Raw genomic sequence first — 20856 nt, forward strand, 5'->3', positions numbered from 1 at the left:
GGTGGTAATCTCTTTAAAGGAGAGGGTAATCCAGTCTAGTAAACCTTATTTACTTTTTACAGGTTATTACACACACAGTCACACACACGCCAAGGGAACGTTGACAAGACATGTCACGACCCACACAGGGAACTGTACGTAGAGATGGAAAGGGAGTGTAGTGTGTGTGTGTTAGTGGACTCACCTGTGTGTAGAGACAGGTGTCTGGAGAGGGTCTGCTGTCTGCCAAACACCTTGCCACAGACAGGACAGGGGTAGAGCTGCTGACTGCTCAGTATCCCCTGGGACATCCCGTTCCCCCCCGGCTCTCCAGTGTCCTTCTCTGGGTCTGGAAACACACAGACAGAGTACCGTCACCATCACAGTTGACCGTATTTTACTCACAACTTTCTCATAACCTCCACACAACTTTTGCACCGCGAGGCAACCTGAAAGTCCATATTGTAGGAAAGCATTCAGCAACTGAAATGGAGTCCAACCTTGCTCCATATTACTCCAACCCTCAACCTTGCTCCATATTACTCCAACCCTCAACCTTGCTCCATATTACTCCAACCCTCAACCTTGCACCATATTACTCCAACCCTCAACCTTGCTCCATATTACTCCAACCCTCAACCTTGCACCATATTACTCCAACCCTCAGCCTTGCTCCATATTACTCCAACCCTCAACCTTGCTCCATATTACTCCAACCCTCAACCTTGCTCCAAATTACTTCAACCTTGCTCCAAATTACTCCAACCCTCAGCCTTGCTCCATATTACTCCAACCCGCAACCTTGCTCCATATTACTCCAACCCTCAACCTTGCACCATATTACTCCAACCCTCAACCTTGCTCCATATTACTCCAACCCTCAACCTTGCACCATATTACTCCAACCCTCAGCCTTGCTCCATATTACTCCAACCCTCAACCTTGCTCCATATTACTCCAACCCTCAACCTTGCTCCAAATTACTTCAACCTTGCTCCAAATTACTCCAACCCTCAGCCTTGCTCCATATTACTCCAACCCGCAACCTTGCTCCAAATTACTCCAACCCTCAACCTTGCTCCAAATTACTCCAACCCTCAACCTTGCTCCAAATTACTCCAACCCTCAACCTTGCTCCAAATTACTCCAACCCTCAACCTTGCTCCAAATTACTCCAACCCTCAACCTTGCTCCATATTACTCCAACCCTCAGCCTTGTTCCATATTACTCCAACCCTCAGCCTTGCTCCATATTACTCCAACCCTCAACCTTGCGCCATATTACTCCAACCCTCAACCTTGCTCCAAATTACTCCAACCCTCAACCTTGCTCCAAATTACTCCAACCCTCAACCTTGCTCCAAATTACTCCAACCCTCAACCTTGCTCCATATTACTCCAACCCTCAACCTTGCTCCATATTACTCCAACCCTCAACCTTGCTCCAAATTACTCCAACCCTCAACCTTGCTCCAAATTACTCCAACCCTCAACCTTGCTCCATATTACTCCAACCCTCAACCTTGCTCCATATTACTCCAACCCTCAACCTTGCTCCATATTACTCCAACCCTCAACCTTGCTCCATATTACTCCAACCCTCAACCTTGTTCCATATTACTCCAACCCTCAGCCTTGCTCCATATTACTCCAACCCTCAACCTTGCGCCATATTACTCCAACCCTCAACCTTGCTCCAAATTACTCCAACCCTCAACCTTGCTCCAAATTACTCCAACCCACCATCTTTCTCATACCAACACTATAGCCTCCTCAAGTTCTCATCACCTCCATGATAATCAGACTATACCACACTGTGCCCCTTGATATTCTCTCTCTCTCTGTGTCCTCCATCACCCATCAGTCCTAAGCCCTCTCTAGTGTGTGGTTGTCCATGCTAATCAGACTATATACACTACCACCCAGGGACACAGCAGGGATGGAGCAAGTGAGAGCGAGAACGCATTATAGAGAGAGAGAGGAGAGAGAGGAGAGAGAGGAGAGAGAGAAGAGAGAGAGAGAGAGAGAGAGAAGAGGAGAGGAGAGAGAGGCACGGAGGTGTGGGGAAAGCGTGAGAGAGGAAGAGAAAGTGAGAGAAAAGGGAGAACATGACAAGAAGAGATATAGAATTAACCTTCTGATGAAGGCACAGCTCTCAATTAGGATTCCATGCCACTCCTCCTCTCTCTTTATCCCCCTCTCCTCCATCGGGTAAATAAATAAAGAAGTGGACAGGGAGGGTTTCCGTCATTTGACACAATGCAGCTAGTCTCAAATGGACGCCTGGCACCACACTACCTAGGATCATATTGTTCTCAGTGACAGGGTAAGGGGAGAGTGGACTGACTATACCGTACTCCACACAGGATGGCCTTTCACATAGGGACATTTAATAGGGAACACAGGAAATCACCCCTTTAAGTCCACTATTTACCTGGTGTTAGCTTATTAATAATAGTGAAATGGTACGTACAGAAATGCCTGTACCCACAGTAACCAAGGGGGGCGGGGCTTTGCAAAGGGCCAATGGTGTTGCATTCTTTTGAAGTAGAGAATCAAAAAATAACCTTATTGTCATCTAACATGAATCTACTGTTAAATCACTGCAGAAATATCTTCTAGACTGTTTTCAGTCTGACTGCAGGTACAGGCATCTTGGCGTTAACTGCGGAAGACAAAATAAAGAAGGCTAGTGATTGCTCCTTGGAGTCACCCTCCACCACTAAATTCATTTTTGTTAACTAAGGTTGCCATAACAGATGCAAGCTGGTGGATTGATGGGGACATTTTTTTTGGGGGGGGGAGCGGCTAGGAGGCTCCATTATCTGGTATTTTGGGGGAGATTTAATGGTGGGGGCATTAAAGAACAGATGTACTGGCCTTGGAGAAAGACAGAGGGGGAGATGGAGAAGTCTGAAGGACGTCTAGCTAGAGTTGTATGCTGACAGGTCTGGACTTCTCGCTCTCTGAAAAAAGAGAAGGGAGGAGTACGACGAAAGGAGAGAGACCAGAGGGAGGGATGCTAAAAGACAATTCCATCTTTATCTGTCTGGACATGTGCTGGTTGGAAGAGAGCAGAGAGCCTACTCTGTCTGTAGCTAGCTGAAGTGAAGTGTGGGAATCTCTCAGTGAATGAGCACTACACACCATCATAAAACCCCTCACATCAACGCACACCCTCATCCACACAAAACTAAACCAAACACAAGCCTGTGCCCTGATGGTATTCTACAATATTTCAGTCAAGTGGTTATATAGTAATAACACAACTAGTAATAGATTCCTTAGTTGTAATCCTTCTGTAGGGACTGAGTCACTCCTCATAAGGGCCCCTGGACCTGCCGTTCCCTGTGACTCACAACCTGACATACCAGTGGGAGTGTGTGTGTGGGTGGGTGTGTATATATGTGTCCCTGCATGTGAGTTGGCAGAGTGGAGGGGAGGGTGTAGGGGTGTGTGTGTATGACTTATTAGTACACATCAGTATGACCCACATGAGGACTTGACCCCTTGAATCCGTGGCTGCAGAGTAGTGATGCTCTGAGCTCTATCAAAGATTCACCAAACCCCTTGTCTGTTAAGTCTCACTGACAGGCTTCACCATGGTGATGCCCCCCCCGCACGCCGGTCTTGGATTGGCTTCTCCCTTACACTTCCTCCTATCACCTCCGTTTGTGTGGCTTAGTACTGAATGGGCACAGAGATCCTTAAGGGGCTTGTATCTCATCTCCTCAGACCACATAATCACATTAGCTGTCCTGAGGGGGTGAGAGGCTGGGCGAGGCAGGGTCGGGTGGGGGTCATCCAGGGTGACTGAAGCCCATGGACAGGGTCTAGGGGCCATCCTGGGGCCACGGTGGCCCAGCAACCCCAGCCAGAGCTCTGATAATCGGGCAATTAGAGGACCGGCGTGGGCCTTGAAGTGGTTAATGGTTTAATTAGTGTTATTAGAGCTGGAGAACGAGGGAGAGAGGAGGAGGGAGGGAGGGACGGACGCACGGCCTCCGAAAGGCTGGCTGGAGCTTGACCCGGGGCAGGGGGAGTGGAAGGACAGCCACCACCATCACGACACACACACACACACACACACACACACACACACACACACACACACACACACACACACACACACACGCTGTAAACAGCCACAATTACCGCCACACAGAGATGGTCACATTTTCATCAATGTGGAAATGTATGGGCAAAGCGGTACTACGCACCAGTCATCATGAAATCCAACCATGCAACTGTTTGAATTGTCATAAAGTGGTGTTTCAGTAATACAGGGGATTCTCAGAGTAACTGTCTGGATAATGAGTGGTGCTGGGGTGATACTGGGAAACTGGGTTAATGGGAGCACTGGGGAGGGTCACTACCCTTAGCACAGAACACAGCTGTGTGACTGACTGCACCCCTAGGAGAGAGACAGTCGGATAGAGAGGGACAAAGATGGAGAGATGAGGGAGATATGGAGAGAGGGAGGGAGGGGATAGAGGGAGCAGGAAAAGAGAAAAGTGCAATTCGAAAGCAGAGAAAAGATGGCACCGGGAAGAGACAGAGACAGAGAGAGAGAGAGGAAGAGAGAGAGATAAAAGGTGAGAGAGAAAAGGTGAGAGAAAGAGTGAAGACACGGGTCTGCACGTTGCACCCAGGGAAGGGAGACAGTCGGTTGGGCGAATTAACTATCAGGACACCCTTGACACGTAGAAGCCAATCAGATTTTAATTAACTGGTGGATGGTGATGGAGGGAGAGACGGGTGAGGCTGGCACAGGCTAATTACCCTCTGTATCTCTGCCTGCCTGCCGCAGGCACCACAGGGACAGCCACAGAGCATCCCCATTCCAGGGCCAGGGGAGGGGAGAGAAGGGCTGTCCAGGGCAGGGAGCCCTAAGGCTGGGTAGATGTGTGAGTGAGATGGGAGGTGGAGGCTCTGGAGGTGGAGGGAGGGAGGAAGAGGGGTGGAGGAAGAGAGGGTTGGCCAGAGTTGAGGCCTCGTGGCTGGGTAGATGTGTGAGAGAGCAAGGAGAGGCCTGGGGAGGTGGAAATGTGGCTGAGGAGGGTGGGAGGTTACTGTAATCAGCTGTGAGGGCCAACATTCTGGCTGCATGTCTACATTATGAGTGTCTGTCTGGAGTGTGTGTGTGTGTCTTTCTGAGTGTGTGGCTCACTATAGTAGTCTGCCCACTGAATTGCATCTGTCTGTCCATCTATCTGACAGTAAGTATGTGTCAGTCTATCCATGATGTGTGTGTGTGTGTGTGTGTGTGTGTGTGTGTGTGTGTGTCTCTCACCGTGGAGGGCTGTCCTAGCAGAGGAGCTGGCCTCTGCGGGGGAGGAGGACTTGGAGCGCTGGCTGAAGGGGGATTGTCTGAAACGCTCGTCCAGGAAGGGGCTAGGAGTGAACACACAACCACACACAGACACAGTCAGAGCAGTATCATGCTATAACAGCTCAATAACTGACAAACAAATGCTTACGCTAAAATATGATAGCAATATGTAAAAAAATGAAGTTGCAGAGCTCCAGGCCTCCCAATCTCAATGCTAAACCATAAGCCATATACCAAAAAAAGACTAACTGTGGAAATAGCAGCTAAGCGGAAAAGAAGCCACTATGTTCATCATGTGGAATGGTCGCTGGTTTGAATCCCCGAGCCAACAAGGTGAAAAGTCTGTCAATGTGCCCTTGAGCAAGGCACTTAACCCTAATTTGCTCCAAGGGCGCCATACTCCTGTGGCTGACACTGTAAAACAACACCTTTCACTGCACCTCTCCAGTGTATGTGACAAAACAACATATTTCTGTTGTTGTCTCACCTGCTTATGCCCACCATGTTGCTGTCTTTGTGGTCGCTGGCTCTGCTGACTTTCTCTGCAACACAAAAAAACATCCCAACATCAAAGAGGGTCATTAACAACAATGAGAAATCATTAACAAGCCCTTTGTGGTTATGATGGAACCACCAATCGGTTATTCAGGGCATATTGATTACTCAACGTGACCGAGTGGTCAGTATTGGTCTGATACTGCTTTAAAAAGGTGCAATCTGGGATCTGGGAATCTGTTCAACGGTCAGTCCTTGCATCTAGAGCGCCGTCTGTGAATTTGAGAAGGGTAACATTTCCCTAACCATTTTGCTGAAAGACCAATCCCAGATTGTAGCGTATAGTAACATTGTGGTCATAGTAACATGCTGTATAAAAACCCAGGGAAGTTGCATGGTTGTCCTGTTGCCTTGGCAGACACTGTTTTAAGTGGTCAAAGTCAGAGATCATATTAAATTACTAGAGGGGCTATGCCATATACCCTCACAGTTCCAGAATGGTATAGAAACGGCAGCCATTGTGACCAGGGAGAAATCCAAACCAGTCTAATTGGAATGAATGGTAGTAGAGGCATAGGTGATGCATTTCCTGATTTCACTTATACAGAAAAATAAAAGGCATGTGATTATTTTTTTTTTATACCTAAAATATTGTCATATAATTATAAAGTTTGTACAGGTTTTAGACTGTATAAATAGCCTATGAAATATATGTAAACGGACCATAAATGTCTCAATATTTGTTTTCTTGGAAAGCTGTGAGTGTTTATAATATGATACAATATCAGTACTTGCTGCATTTACAACTTGTCTAAATCCTATCAACTGATTTCAGCCAGTGGCTGTGGATTGACTGCATTGTTAGTATGGAATGTTGGCATATTGGTTTGAAAAATTAGAAAGTTAGAAAAATTATTAGAATCATTCCACTTAAACTGGCTAACAAACATACTGTGCAGACAATCTTCAAAATTTTTGTTTTACACAATATCTTATCACAGCACACTGGTTGACCAACTCCATGACCAAAATGGCTGACCTTTTATGCTGTCATAAGAACGTTCACGTCCATTCTAGTATTCAAATTCCTAATTCTATGGTCAAAGTAAAAAAACCCAGGGAAGGTGTTTGGTTGTCCCTCGGCTTCAGCAGCCTACTAGTGATGACCTCATCATAGCAGCCTCTTGCTCCCTGGGTGGCACTGCTCTAGTCGCTGCCCCCCCAACCCCTCCTCGCCCCCCACTCCCTAACCCCTCCTCGCCCCCCACTCCCTAACCCCTCCTCGCCCCCCACTCCCTAACCCCTCCTCGCCCCCCACTCCCTAACCCCTCCGCGCCCCCCACTCCCTAACACCGCGCTCCGTCAAACGGTTCGCCAAGGACAGAGGTCTCTCCGCGTTGCCATGGTGATGCCACACGGGAGAAATTTAAGGGGGGGAGGCTAGTTGAGAGAGGGGCGGAGGGGGGCTAGTGTGTGCAGCCAAGTGTGCTTGAGCCGGCATGTTTGAAAAGGAGTCGAGAAAGAGAGAGAGGAGGAGGGATAGAGAGAAGGAGAAGAGGAGGGAGGGACGTGGGGGAAGACAGGCACTTTGTAGACACTGCTCCCCATGGGGGCTTGTGTGTGTCTGCGTGCGTATCTGTGTGTGTGTGTGTGTCTGTGTACTTGCGTGGTCATCGGTGTGTGCATCTCTCTCGCTGGAGAGAGATTTTTTTTGCCACAATTTCCGAGGTGCTACTGTGTAAGGCATTTAGGCGTAGCAATCAGAGCCGGGGGGCATGGCCTGGGTCTCCTGTACCCCCCCCCAACCCCATCTTGGGGGACGCAGGCTCCACTTCAGTGCTCTGCCATCAGGCAATACAAACAGCTGTCTGCCGCCTCAATGTCATGGTTACAGCCAAGCAGAGAAGAAATGTGTATAAAACCTACAGAGCTACATTACAGGTAATATATAGTGTCCCCTAACCGCAGAGCCTCCAGAGATCAGAAGAGAAACATATAGGTTTTATGGCTAAGTATCACACCACATTTCAAGGTTGACACTGAGCACTGAGGTGCCAGAGAGAGGTGTGTGTGATTGTAGTCAGGGAGGTGTGTGAGAGTATGTGTGTGTGTGTACATGTGTGTGTGTGTGTGTGTTGTGTATCATAGAGAACATTGCGCACCTGAGAGTTGGAAGAGGAGCTCGGAGGCCATTTTCACCGATATGTCCTGGGAGAAGAGGTCTTGCTTCTGGGGGCGGGACAACGCCTCAGGGAGGCTGGCCATTGGCTCGCTCTTCTCACACGGCCCTAAAGTGCTGAAGGCCTGAAGGTGAGAAGGGGGCGGGGCCGGGCCGCTGGCCGGGTCCACCTCCATAGGCTCCGCCTTCACCGTCACCTTCTGGTAGTGGGCGGCGTCCTTGTTGCTTTCTGGGGTAGGGGATTGGATGAGAGGGACAGTGAGTGACAGGGTTGACTCTATGCATTCCTGTGACACCTATCTACACTGAGTACACCAAACATTAGGAACACCTCCCTAATTTTGAGTTGCATCCTCCCTTTGCCCTCAGAACAGCCTCAATTCATCAGGGCATGGACTCTACAAGGTGTCGAAAGCGTTCACAGGGATGCTGACTTCAATGCTTCCCACAGTTGTGTTAAGTTGGCTGGATGTCCTTTGGGTGGGGGAGCATTCTTGATAAACACGGGAATAAGGGATCATGGCTTTAACCTGGATTCACCTGGTCAGTCTATGTCATGGAAAGAGCAGGTGGCAATGTGTGTGTGTATATATATATATATATATATATATATATATATATATACTTCCCTCACTATATATATATTAGTGAGGGAAGTCATTTGCCTTATAGTTTGAGAAAAGCCAGTTCTGTTTTATCCAAAAGGTTATAATATATTTATACTGCATACAACTCCACTGGCTTTCCTCAAAGCTGACTAGTAAGTGGATTTGATTCCCGGTAATGTCCTAATCTCTGCATTTTACAGATGATGCATGGATGTGTCTCATTCTCAAAATATAGATAGCTAAGTTAATTTATCATACAAACCCTACATAGACTTCATACTACCTCATGGATGTTCAAAGAGAAATAACCTTAAAGAACCTTGTTAAAGCCTTGAACGTACCCTGAGGACATTCTGTACATTTAATCAGAAACAGACAAGATCTCTCATTCCATTCATACTCCAATCTCCATCCATCAGGAGCTCTCTAAACTCCGGACTGTCCTCACTCAACCTCTTCCAAATAATACGAGTCTGAAACCAAATGAAAATGGTTGGAATTCCATTTTTTTTTTAATAAAGCCTGGACCATAGTGGATATTGTCTAGTTATGTGATTAAGTAGGGCTAGAGGGCATCACCAGGTCACTCACTGGCTCAGGGAGCTAGGCAGCCTGTACAGGTTCACTGGTGTGTGTGTGTGTGTGTGTGTGTGTGTGTGTGTGTGTGTGTGTGTGTGTGTGTGTGTGTGTGTGTGTGTGTGTGTGTGTGTGTGTGTGTGTGTGTGTGTGTGTGTGTGTGTGTGTGTGTGTGTGTGTATGTGTGTGTGTGTGTGTGTGTATATATATATATTCACAGAAGCACACAACATACAGGAAAGAGGATAGTGTATGGTGTGTGTGTGTGTGGCTCAGTGAAGCACACAAAACAGAAAATATGCTACCACCATTAAATATGAAACAGTAGAACAGTAACCTCATTCCAGCCCTATGGGCACTTGAAAACCTTTCAAACCTTTTGCATCAGCTGCCGTCAAATGAAGGAACACTTCTGATTCAACAGCGGTCGTTGTCTTTGCATATCAAGTTTTTGTAAATCAGGACATCTCTTAGGAGATTTGAAAAATCAGTGTTGAAATAAAACAACAACGTTGGTTAGAGAATCCCTAACGGAGGGAAAACCTTCCCGTAACCTCCCCCCAACCTCCCCATCGCTCCGGTTATCAGAGTGTTCAAGAGGTTAGCCAAATAGCAGACACTAAAAATAGTCCCGGTGGCCGGCAGTACACGGCATCAGGATCTCTGAGGTAACAGATTTTGACTGTCTCGTCCAGGTTGTGTGTGTGTGTGTGTGTGTGTGTGTGTGTGTGTGTGTGTGTGTGTGTGTGTGTGTGTGTGTGTGTGTGTGTGTGTGTGTGTGTGTGTGTGTGTGTGTGTGTGTGTGTGTGTGTGTGTGTGGGGTGAGGAGCAGCAGGGAGCTCCAGCCATGCTGACACGGCTGCTCATGGTGATTATGGATATATGAAATTGGGCCAGTAGCGAGGGGGGAAGAGGTGGGAGGGGGAGGTCAGGAGTACAGGAGAGAGATGGGGAGAGAGAGAGATGGAAGGGGGAGAGAGAAAGGAGGGAAAGAGGGAGGGGTGAGAGGGTAGGCTGAGGTCAGCAGTGTAGGAGAAAGAGAGCGAGAGAGGGGGGAAGGAGGCAGGGAAGGGTGAGGAGGCAGCAGTAACCCAGTGATGACCCTGCCCTCTCTGTGACCTCTCCTCTCCTGGATGACTGAGCCTGGGAGGGGCGTGGCTAGTCACCGTTGTCTGAACCCGGCCTACATCGTGTGTGTATGTGGCAAGGTGCGTGCCTGATTGGTGCGTTTACATTCGGAGTTGAAAGTGTGTGTGAGTGTGCCAGTGTGCATCAAATCTAATGTTATTTGCCACATGCTTCGTAAACAACAGGTGTGGACCAACAGTGAAATGCTTACCCAGGTGCATGCTAGCGCACCAGTGTGTGTGTGTGTGTGTACAGTGTGTGTGCGGTCGGCCCAGTGTGCCTGTGTGTTTACATGATGTATGGGTGCGCGTCCACCTGAGTGCGTTCTCTTTCCGGACCCAGGTTTCGGGGGCGGTGGTAGCCTAGCCGACCCCACGCCCCCCCCCCCCGTCTGGAGACACAACTGACAACCATCGGCAGACTAATCCCTTAATCAGGTGCCCAGAGCCTGGCAAGAGCAGAGCGGTCGTGGAGGGGGGGAGGGAGCGCTGCGAGGCCGGGGTCAACCAAGGGACAGGCAGTCTCATGCACGCTCCCGCATGGGGTTCACCACCCCTGCCATCAGGGGCTGAGCGGACTGCTGAGAGCCCCACACACACACACACACACACACACACGAAGCGAGAGAGAGCTGGGATAAGCACACTTGCATCACAGCTGAGATTCATTGAGCGGTCAGACAGTCACACACACAAACATTTTGCCCACACACACACACACATGCTCAGAAAGTAGATAAACACACTCTCGCAGTGAAAACACATCAAAGTAGGGGGTCTAAGCGGTCTTTTTTTGTGTCAAATTGCATGGCCTTCACTTACCTATCTAGCACAATAAAACACACACACTACACACGGCACTGTATGTCCAGGGTTATAACATTATGTTCTGGTGCCATAAAAAGCTGAATCCTGTTCCTAAGTGTGTGTGTGTGTGTGTGTGTGTGTGTGTGTGTGTGTGTGTGTGTGTGTGTGTGTGTGTGTGTGTGTGTGTGTGTGTGTGTGTGTGTGTGTATCATCCCCTCTAGTGTAGGAGCAGTGGAACACTACAGCAGTTCACCTCTAACAGCCAGTAGAGGGGTTGTGACCTGATAACTCCCACTACCACTGTACTGTAGTGTAGAATCTCTCACTTGCACAGCTATGACTGATCATATACGGTGTTGTATGGTACCATACACTGTAATGCTCTGAATGTACACAGGTAGGCTATGTACTGTCTAATGCAGGGCTCTCCAACCGTGTTCCTGGAGAGATACCCTCCTGTAGGTTTTCACTCCAACCCTGTTCCTGGAGAGCTACCCTCCTGTAGGTTTTCACTCCAACCCTGTTCCTGGAGAGCTACCCTCCTGTAGGTTTTCACTCCAACCCTGTTCCTGGAGAGATACCCTCCTGTAGGTTTTCACTCCAACCCTGTTCCTGGAGAGCTACCCTCCTGTAGGTTTTCACTCCAACCCTGTTCCTGGAGAGATACCCTCCTGTAGGTTTTCACTCCAACCCCAGTTGTAACTAACCTGATTCAGTTTATCAACCAGATATTTATTAGAAGCAGGTGTGCTAGATTAGGGTTGGAGTGTAAACCTACAGGAGGGTAGCTCTCCAGGAACAGGGTTGGAGTGAAAACCTACAGGAGGGTAGCTCTCCAGGAACAGGGTTGGAGTGTAAACCTACAGGAGGGTAGCTCTCCAGGAACAGGGTTGGAGTGTAAACCTACAGGAGGGTAGCTCTCCAGGAACAGGGTTGGAGTGTAAACCTACAGGAGGATATCTCTCCAGGAACAGGGTTGGAGTGAAAACCTACAGGAGGGTAGCTCTCCAGGAACAGGGTTGGAGTGTAAACCTACAGGAGGATATCTCTCCAGGAACAGGGTTGGAGTGAAAACCTACAGGAGGGTAGCTCTCCAGGAACAGGGTTGGAGTGTAAACCTACAGGAGGGTAGCTCTCCAGGAACAGGGTTGGAGTGAAAACCTACAGGAGGGTAGCTCTACAGGAACAGGGTTGGAGTGTAAACCTACAGGAGGGTAGCTCTCCAGGAACAGGGTTGGAGTGAAAACCTACAGGAGGGTAGCTCTCCAGGAACACGGTTGGAGTGAAAACCTACAGGAGGGTAGCTCTACAGGAACGGTTTGGAAAACCCTGGTCTAATGTATAGATATCACGTTTACTTGACAATGCTTTCTTTGTCATATTCCTTATCCGCTCAATGTATGACACAGGTAGGCTATACATAGTCCAATGTATATTATGTTGACATTGTGTGGATTGTGTTTAGGCTACATGCTAATATATTCTGTATCTTTAGAGACAGCCATATGCTATCTAGTATACTATAATCTTCTCTCTATATCAGGTTATATTAACACACTGTACATATCACATTTTATCGGACAAATACATGTCTGCTTTTACTTGACAATGCATTATTCATTTTTGAGACAGAGTGAAAATGACTGCGCTGCTCTGTTTTGCTGTTCACCTTTGACCTTCGGTGTCTGCTCCAATCAGAACGTACAGCCAGTCTGACTGTGTGCGTGTACATAGGTGAGGAGAGGACTAGCAGTAAAGCCCTACAGCTAACAGCCAGACAGCCACGCCATTACCGATTCAACACATGTAAAGCTATCTTATCATACTGCGAGGTATACCTTTGATGCATCGACAGAGGGGGAATACAGAGATGAGCTGGGAGAGACACATGGATGCAGTGAGGGAGGAAGAGAGGATGAGAGGAAAGGATGGAAAATAAGGAGGAGAGTGCCAGGGAGAGGAACACCCTGAGGGTGAGAGAGAAGGAAGAAAGATGAGTGAGCGAGAGAAGGAGACGGATAAGAGGAGGAGTCATAAGATGACATCCTCTCTCCTCATCCCCTCGCTCTCCCTCTCTGGTCGACCTGCTCAGAAAGGGGTGAAGAGTTCAGCTGCTTCAAAAGGATGCAGTGGTGGAAGACAACATGTCAGCTGGGGAGCGAAACAGCAGCAGCAGACAGAGACTGATCTTAGACCAGTTACTTCTTATTCAGCCTGGAGCGGGAGGGGTGATACTGCTGCTTCATCTGTTCCCAGATCAGCTGGTACTGTAGCGTTCAACAATTCAGTACAATTATGATGCAACACTTGCACAGAGACTAATGGAGAGTGGTGTGTTTGTTACGGGAGGGGGGAGGGGGGTTCAAAGACCCAATAGTCCCCTAAGGGGATGAAGGCCTAAAGATATCAGTGCCACTGTAAGACTAGATCTACCAGGGAGGGAGGAAATGAAGGAGAAAGGGATGGAGAGGGCACAGAGAGGGCACGGCCAGGGCACTGAGGCAGAGTGGAACAGGCTTAGCATCAGGAAACAGCAACACAGTGGTGATGAAATGAAACGGCAGGGTCATGTCCTCCCACCCACTACTTGGGCTACATTAACATGTTTTCCTGCACTTCATAAATCCAATCAATTAATGTTATGCGGTACGTGTGGACAATTGATTGTCAGTGTACGGTTTAAACTATACTGAACAAAAGTATAAACGGAACATGCAACAATTTCAACGTTTTTTTTACTGAGTTACAGTTCATTTAAGGAAATCAGTCCACTGAAATAAATTCATTAGGTCCTAATCGATTGATTTCACATGACTGGGCAGGGGCACAGCCATGGGTCGGCCTGGAAAGGCATAGGCCCACCCACTTGGGAGCCAGGCTCACTGACTGGGGAGCCAGGCAAAGCCAATCAGAATTAGTTTTTCCCCACAAAAGGGTTTTATTACAGACAGAAATACTTCTCAGTTGCACCAGCTGTCCGGGTGGCTGGTCGCACCTGCGTAATGATCATAATGTTTAATCAGCTTCTTGATGTGCCACCTGTCAGGTGGATGGATTATCTTGGCAAAGGAGAAATACTCACTAACAGGGATGTAAACTCATTTTTGTGCATATGGAACACTTCTGGGATCTTTTATTTCAGAGCATGAAACCAGCATTTTATATGTTGGGTTTATATTTTTGTTCAGTATATGTATGTATGTATGTATGTATGTATGTATGTATGTATGTATGTATGTATGTATGTATGTATGTATGTATGTATGTATGTATGTATGTATATATATATATATATATATATATATATATATATATATATATATATATATATATATATATACACACACACACACTGCTCAAAAAAATAAAGGGAACACTTAAACAACACAATGTAACTCCAAGTCAATCACACTTCTGTGAAATCAAACTGTCCACTTAGGAAGCAACACTGATTGACAATAAATTTCACATGATGTTGTGCAAATGGAATAGACAACAGGTGGAAATTAAAGGCAATTAGCAAGACACCCCCAATAAAGTAGTGGTTCTGCAGGTGGGGACCACAGACCACTTCTCAGTTCCTATGCTTCCGGGCTGATGTTTTGGTCACTTTTGAATGCTGGCGGTGCTTTCACTCTAGTGGTAGCATGAGACGGAGTCTACAACCCACACAAGTGGCTCAGGTAGTGCAGCTCATCCAGGATGGCACATCAATGCGAGCTGTGGCAAGAAGGTTTGCTGTGTCTGTCAGCGTAGTGTCCAGAGCATGGAGGTGCTACCAGGAGACAGGCCACTACATCAGGAGACGTGGAGGAGGCCGTAGGAGGGCAACAACCCAGCAGCAGGACCGCTACCTCCGCCTTTGTGCAAGGAGGAGCAGGAGAAGCACTGCCAGAGCCCTGCAAAATGACCTCCAGCAGGCCACAAATGTGAATGTGTCTGCTCAAACGGTCAGAAACAGACTCCATGAGGGTCGTATGAGGGCCCGACGTCCACAGGTGGGGGTTGTGCTTACAGCCCAACACCGTGCAGGACGTTTGGCATTTGCCATAGAACACCAAGATTGGCAAATTCGCCACTGGCGCCCTTTGCTCTTCACAGATGAAAGCAGGTTCACACTGAGCACGTGACAGACGTGACAGAGTCTGGAGACGCCGTGGAGAACGTTCTGCTGCCTGCAACATCCTCCAGCATGACCGGTTTGGCAGTGGGTCAGTCATGGTGTGGGGTGGCATTTCTTTGGGGGGCCGCACAGCCCTCCATGTAGGTAGGAGGAGGTAGCCTGACTGCCATTAGGTACCGAGATGAGATCCTCAGACCCCTTGTGAGACCATATGCTGGTGCGGTTGGCCCTGGGTTCCTCCTAATGCAAGACAATGCTAGACCTCATGTGGCTGGAGTGTGTCAGCAGTTCCTGCAAGAGGAAGGCATTGATGCTATGGACTGGCCCCGCCCGTTCCCCAGACCTGAATCCAATTGAGCACATCTGGGACATCATGTCTCGCTCCATCCACCAACGCCACGTTGCACCACAGACTGTCCAGGAGTTGGCGGATGCTTTAGTCCAGGTCTGGGAGGAGATCCCTCAGGAGACCATCCTCCACCTCATCAGGAGCATGCCCAGGCGTTGTAGGGAGGTCATACAGGCACGTGGAGGCCACACACACTACTGAGCCTCATTTTGACTTGTTTTAAGGACATTACATCAAAGTTGGATCAGCCTGTAGTGTGGTTTTCCACTTAAATTTTGAGTGTGACTCCACATCCAGACCTCCATGGGTTGATAAATTGGATTTCCATTGATTATTTTTGTGTGATTTTGTTGTCAGCACATTCAACTATGTAAAGAAAAAAGTATTTAATAAGATTATTTCTTTCAATCAGATCTAGGATGTGTTGTTTAAGTGTTCCCTTTATTTTTTTGAGCAGCACACACACACACACACACACACACACACACACACACACACACACACACACACACACACACACACACACACACACACACACACAGTTGAAGTTGGAAGTTTACATACACTTAGGTTGGAGTCATTAAAACTCGTTTTTCAACCTCTCCACAAATCTCTTGTTAACAAACTATAGTTTTGGCAAGTCGGTTAGGACATTACAGTCGTGGCCAAAAGTTTTGAGAATGAGACAAATATAAATTTTCACAAAGTCTGCTGCCTCAGTGTCTTTAGATACTATGGAATACTGAAGTATAATTACAAGCATTTCATAAGTGTCAAAGGCTTTTATTGACAATTACATGAAGTTGATGCAAAGAGTCAATATTTACAGGGTTTACCCTTTTTCAAGACCTCTGCAATCCGCCCTGGCATGCTGTCAATTAACTTCTGGGCCACATCCTGACTGATGGCAGCCCATTCTTGCATAATTAATGCTTGGAGTTTGTCAGAATTTGTGGATTTTTGTTTGTCCACCTGCCTCTTGAGGATTGACCACAAGTTCCCAATGGGATTAAGGTCTGGGGAGTTTCCTGGCCATGGACCCAAAATATCTATGTTTTGTTCCCTGAGCCACTTAGCTATCACTTTTGCCTTATGGCAAGGTGCTCCATCATGCTGGAAAAGGCAGTGTTTGTCACCAAACTGTTCCTGGATGGTTGGGAGAAGTTACTCTCGGAGGATGTGTTGGTACGATTCTTTATTCATGGCAGTGTTAGGCAAAATTGTGCGTGAGCCCACTCCCTTGGCTGAGAAGCAACCCCACACATGAATGGTCTGAGGATGCTTTACTGTTGGCATGATACAGGACTGATGGTAGCGCTCACCTTGTCTTCTCCGGACAAGCTTTTTTCTGGATGCCCCAAACAACCGGAAAGGGGATTCATCAGAGAAAATGACTTTACCCAATCCTCAGCAGTCCAATCCCTGTACCTTTTGCAGAATATCAGTCTGTTCCTGATGTTTTACCTGGAGAGAAGTGGCTTCTTTGCTGCCCTTCTTGACACCAGGCCATCCTCCAAAAGTCTTCGCCTCACTGTGCATGCAGATACACTCACACCTGCCTGCTGCCATTCCTGAGCAAGCTCTGTACTGGTGGTGCCCCGATCCCACAACTGAATCAACTTTAGGAGACGGTCCTGGCGCTTGCTGGACTTTCTTGGGCGCCCTGAAGCCTTCTTCACAACAATTGAACTGCTCTCTTTGAAGTTCTTGATGATCCGATAAATGTTTGAAATGGCAATATCCTTGCCTGTGAAGCCCTTTTTGTGCAAAGCAATGATGACGGCACGTGTTTCCTTGCAGGTAACCATGGTTGACAGAGGAAGAACAATGATTCCAAGCACCACCCTCCTTTTGAAGCTTCCAGTCGTTATTCGAACTCAATCAGCATGACAGAGCGATCTCCAGCCTTGTCCTCGTCAACACTCACACATGTGTTAACGAGAGAATCACTGACATGATGTCAGCTGGTCCTTTTGTGGCAGGGCTGAAATGCAGTGGAAATGTTTTTAGGGGATTCAGTTCATTTGCATGGCAAAGAGGGACTTTGCAATTAATTGCAACTCATCTGATCACTCTTCATAACATTCTGGAGTATATGCAAATTGCCATCATACAAACTGAGGCAGCAGACTTTGTGAAAATGTATATTTATGTCAATTTCAAAACTTTTGGTCACAACTGTACTTTGTGCATGATAAGTAATTTTTCCAACAAATGTTTACAGACAGATTATTTCACTTATAATTCACTGTATCACAATTCCAGTGGGTCAGAAGTTTACATACACTAAGTTGACTGTGCCTTTAAACAGCTTGGAAAATTCCAGAAAATGATGTCATGGCTTTAGAAGCTTCTGATAGGCTAATTGACATCATTCGAGTCAATTGGAGGTGTACCTGTGGATGTATTTCAAGGACTACCTTCAAACTCAGTGCCTCTTTGCTTGACATCATGGGAAAATCAAAAGAAACCAGCCAAGACCTCAGAAAAAAGACCTCCACAAGTCTGGTTCATCTTTGGGAGCAATTTCCAAACGCCTGAAGGTACCACGTTCATCTGTACAAACAATAGTACGCAAGTATAAACACCATGGGACCACGCAGCCGTCACACCGCTCAGGACGGAGATGCGTTCGGTCTCCTAGAGATTAATGTACTTTAGTGCGAAAAGTGCAAATCAATCCCAGAACAACAGCAAAGGACCTTGTGAAGATGCTGGAGGAAACAGGTACAAAAGTATCTATATCCAAAGTAAAACGAGTCCTATATCAACATAACCTGAAAGGCCGCTCAGCAAGGAAGAAGCCACTGCTCCAAAACCGCCATAAAAAAGCCAGACTACAGTTTGCAACTGCACATAGGATCAAAGATCGTACTTTTTGGAGAAAAAAGGGGGAGGCTTGCACGCCGAAGAACACCATCCCAACCGTGAAGCACGGGGGTGGCACCATCATGTTGTGGGGGGTCCTTTGCTGCAGGAGGGACTGGTGCACTTCACAAAATAGATGGCATCATGAGGCAGGAAAATGATGTGGCTATATTGAAGCAACATCTCAAGACATCAGTCAGGAAGTTAAAGCTTGGCCGCAAATGGGTCTTTCAAATGGACAATGACCCCAAGCATACTTCCAAAGTTGTGGCAAAATGGCTTAAGGACATCAAAGTCAAGGTATTGGAGTGGCCATCACAAGGCCCTGACCTCAATCCTATTGAACATTTGTGGGCAGAACTGAAAAAGCGTGTGTGAGCAAGGAGGCCTACAAACCTGACTCAGTTACACCAGCTCTGTCAGGAGGAATGAGGCAAAATTCACCCAACTTATTGTGTCAAGCTTGTGGAAGGCTACCTGAAACATTTGACCAAAGTTAAACAATTTAAAGGCAATGCTACCAAATACTAATTGAGTGCATGTAAACTTCTGACCCACTGGGAATGTGATGAAAGAAATAAAAGCTGAAATTAATCAATTCTCTCTACTATTATTCTGACATTTCACATTCTTAAAATAAAGTGGTGATCCTAACTGACCTAAGACAGGGCATTTTTACTAAGATTAAATGTCAGGAATTGTGAAAAACTGGGTTTAAATGTATTTGGCTGAGGTGTATGTAAACTTCCGACGTCAACTGTGTGTGTGTGTGTGTGTGTGTGTGTGTGTGTGTGTGTGTGTGTGTGTGTGTGTGTGTGTGTGTGTATATATATATATAACCAAAAAAGTGTTAAACAAATGAAAATATATTTTATATTTGAGGTTCTTCAAAGTAGCCACCCTTTGCCTTGATAACAGCTTTGCACACTCCTGGCATTCTCTCAACCAACTTAACCTGGAATGCCTTTCCCAGTGAAAGTTACGCCCTGCTTTTTCTTATTCTGGTCTGTATATGTGTGTGAGAGTGTATCCTCTACTCCAATCTCTTTGACAAGCCGTCATCAGGTTCTACTACAGCCCACATCACTTTAACCACACGACCCCAACTGGGACGCCATGTCAGGTACACTCGTCTTAATTAGCAAGGTAATGACCTTGGGCATTGAGGGCGACGAAGGACGAAACGGAGGGGGGTATATTGGGACGGAAATAGGCTCACTGCTAGGAGAAGGGTGTGATTTCACACCCATGGTGGGGGGTAGGGGGGAGATGGAACCAGGGACAGTGGGTAGCAGGGACATCATCACCCACACTTTGCCAGCCTACCTGCCTGGGACAAAGGGTATCACTCAAGGCACTGTACCCCCCCATAAACCCCTCCTCCCAGTCCCCTGATGTCCTTCTGTACCCTCTATACCAGTACCCATCTGCTAACAGGCACTAGCAGGCGTTAGCCAGCAGCGCCGGGGACTGTTTAGCCCTACTGTAATTAGCCCCTAGACGCTAACCGTGCTAACAGCATGTTTTAAAACAGATGTGGGGGGTGGAGACAGGGCGCTACTGCCACCACCGTCATTTGATAAGGAGAGAGAGAGAAACAGAAGTGACCTAGTTAAAGCAGTGATGCAACACATTACAGTACACAGTGGCCAGTTTTGATGTCAGTCCTCTTTGCTCTCCTGATGGTTGCCTTGGTCAACTGAAAATGACCTAGTCTGGTCATTTAATTACATCTAGTCTATTCCATATTAGTGGGTTTAAGGCGGAGCCTCTCTGGTAACAATCTATTTAACCAATCTATTGTAAGATCTCCAGTTTTTTTTTCAATCTGTGCTCAATCGCACCCATGTGACCTTCTTTCAGCCAGCAGCATGCCTCCCTGCGCCGGAGTTGACCTCGGCAAGGGGTCAGAGGTGACGGAGTAGACGCCCTTGGAACCTTGTGGCCGTGTGACGCAGATGACTCATACGGAGTTGACCTTCCCCTTGCCCTCCCCCGTTACTCTCTCTAACCTCAAGGCCGTCTGACTGAGGGGCCAGACTCACTGTCACAGCCATCACACCAGACAACCTTCTCTCCAACTCCCTCAGACGACCCCGCTGCTGTTGTCATGACAATGGACGACGGCACTACTCTCTCTACTAAGCTCCGGGGGGGGGGGGGGGGGGGGGGAGCACAATGAAAGATATTTGAAGTATTAAAGCTAGAATCCTTCATTTTTCTCGGCGCATGCTGCTAAATTACAAAGGCTAACTGGCCAATGTTAACTACACTGACAGGCTAACGGCTTGGGCTCTGAATGCTAGCGGAGGCTAAAGGAGGATGTGGTGGTGTGGTGAGCATGTCGGCCCAGAGGTGGGGAATGATGAGGTGAGGAAACAGAACAAAGGACAAGCAGCAGTAGTGGAGGAAT

At 47.4% G+C, this 20856-nt stretch overlaps 1 protein-coding gene across 5 annotated transcripts in view; it reads right to left on the bottom strand.

Moving 5' to 3' along the window:
* LOC106610221 (zinc finger protein 827) overlaps window positions 1-20856 on the bottom strand; it is a 108601-nt gene that overhangs the window by 26750 nt on the left and 60995 nt on the right. For all 5 annotated transcript variants that reach the window (XM_082974171.1, XM_082974169.1, XM_082974170.1 and 2 more), the window contains exons 6-9: window positions 7969-8214; window positions 5799-5853; window positions 5273-5373; window positions 185-328 (exon numbers count right to left, since the gene is read on the bottom strand). In XM_082974171.1, coding sequence (XP_082830297.1) covers window positions 185-328; window positions 5273-5373; window positions 5799-5853; window positions 7969-8214 — 546 coding nt within the window. The remainder of the gene's footprint in view (window positions 1-184; window positions 329-5272; window positions 5374-5798; window positions 5854-7968; window positions 8215-20856) is intronic.

The sequence above is a fragment of the Salmo salar genome, chromosome 04 (genome assembly GCF_965601325.2).
Source record: "Salmo salar chromosome 04, fSalSal1, whole genome shotgun sequence".
Classification (NCBI taxonomy): domain Eukaryota; kingdom Metazoa; phylum Chordata; class Actinopteri; order Salmoniformes; family Salmonidae; genus Salmo; species Salmo salar.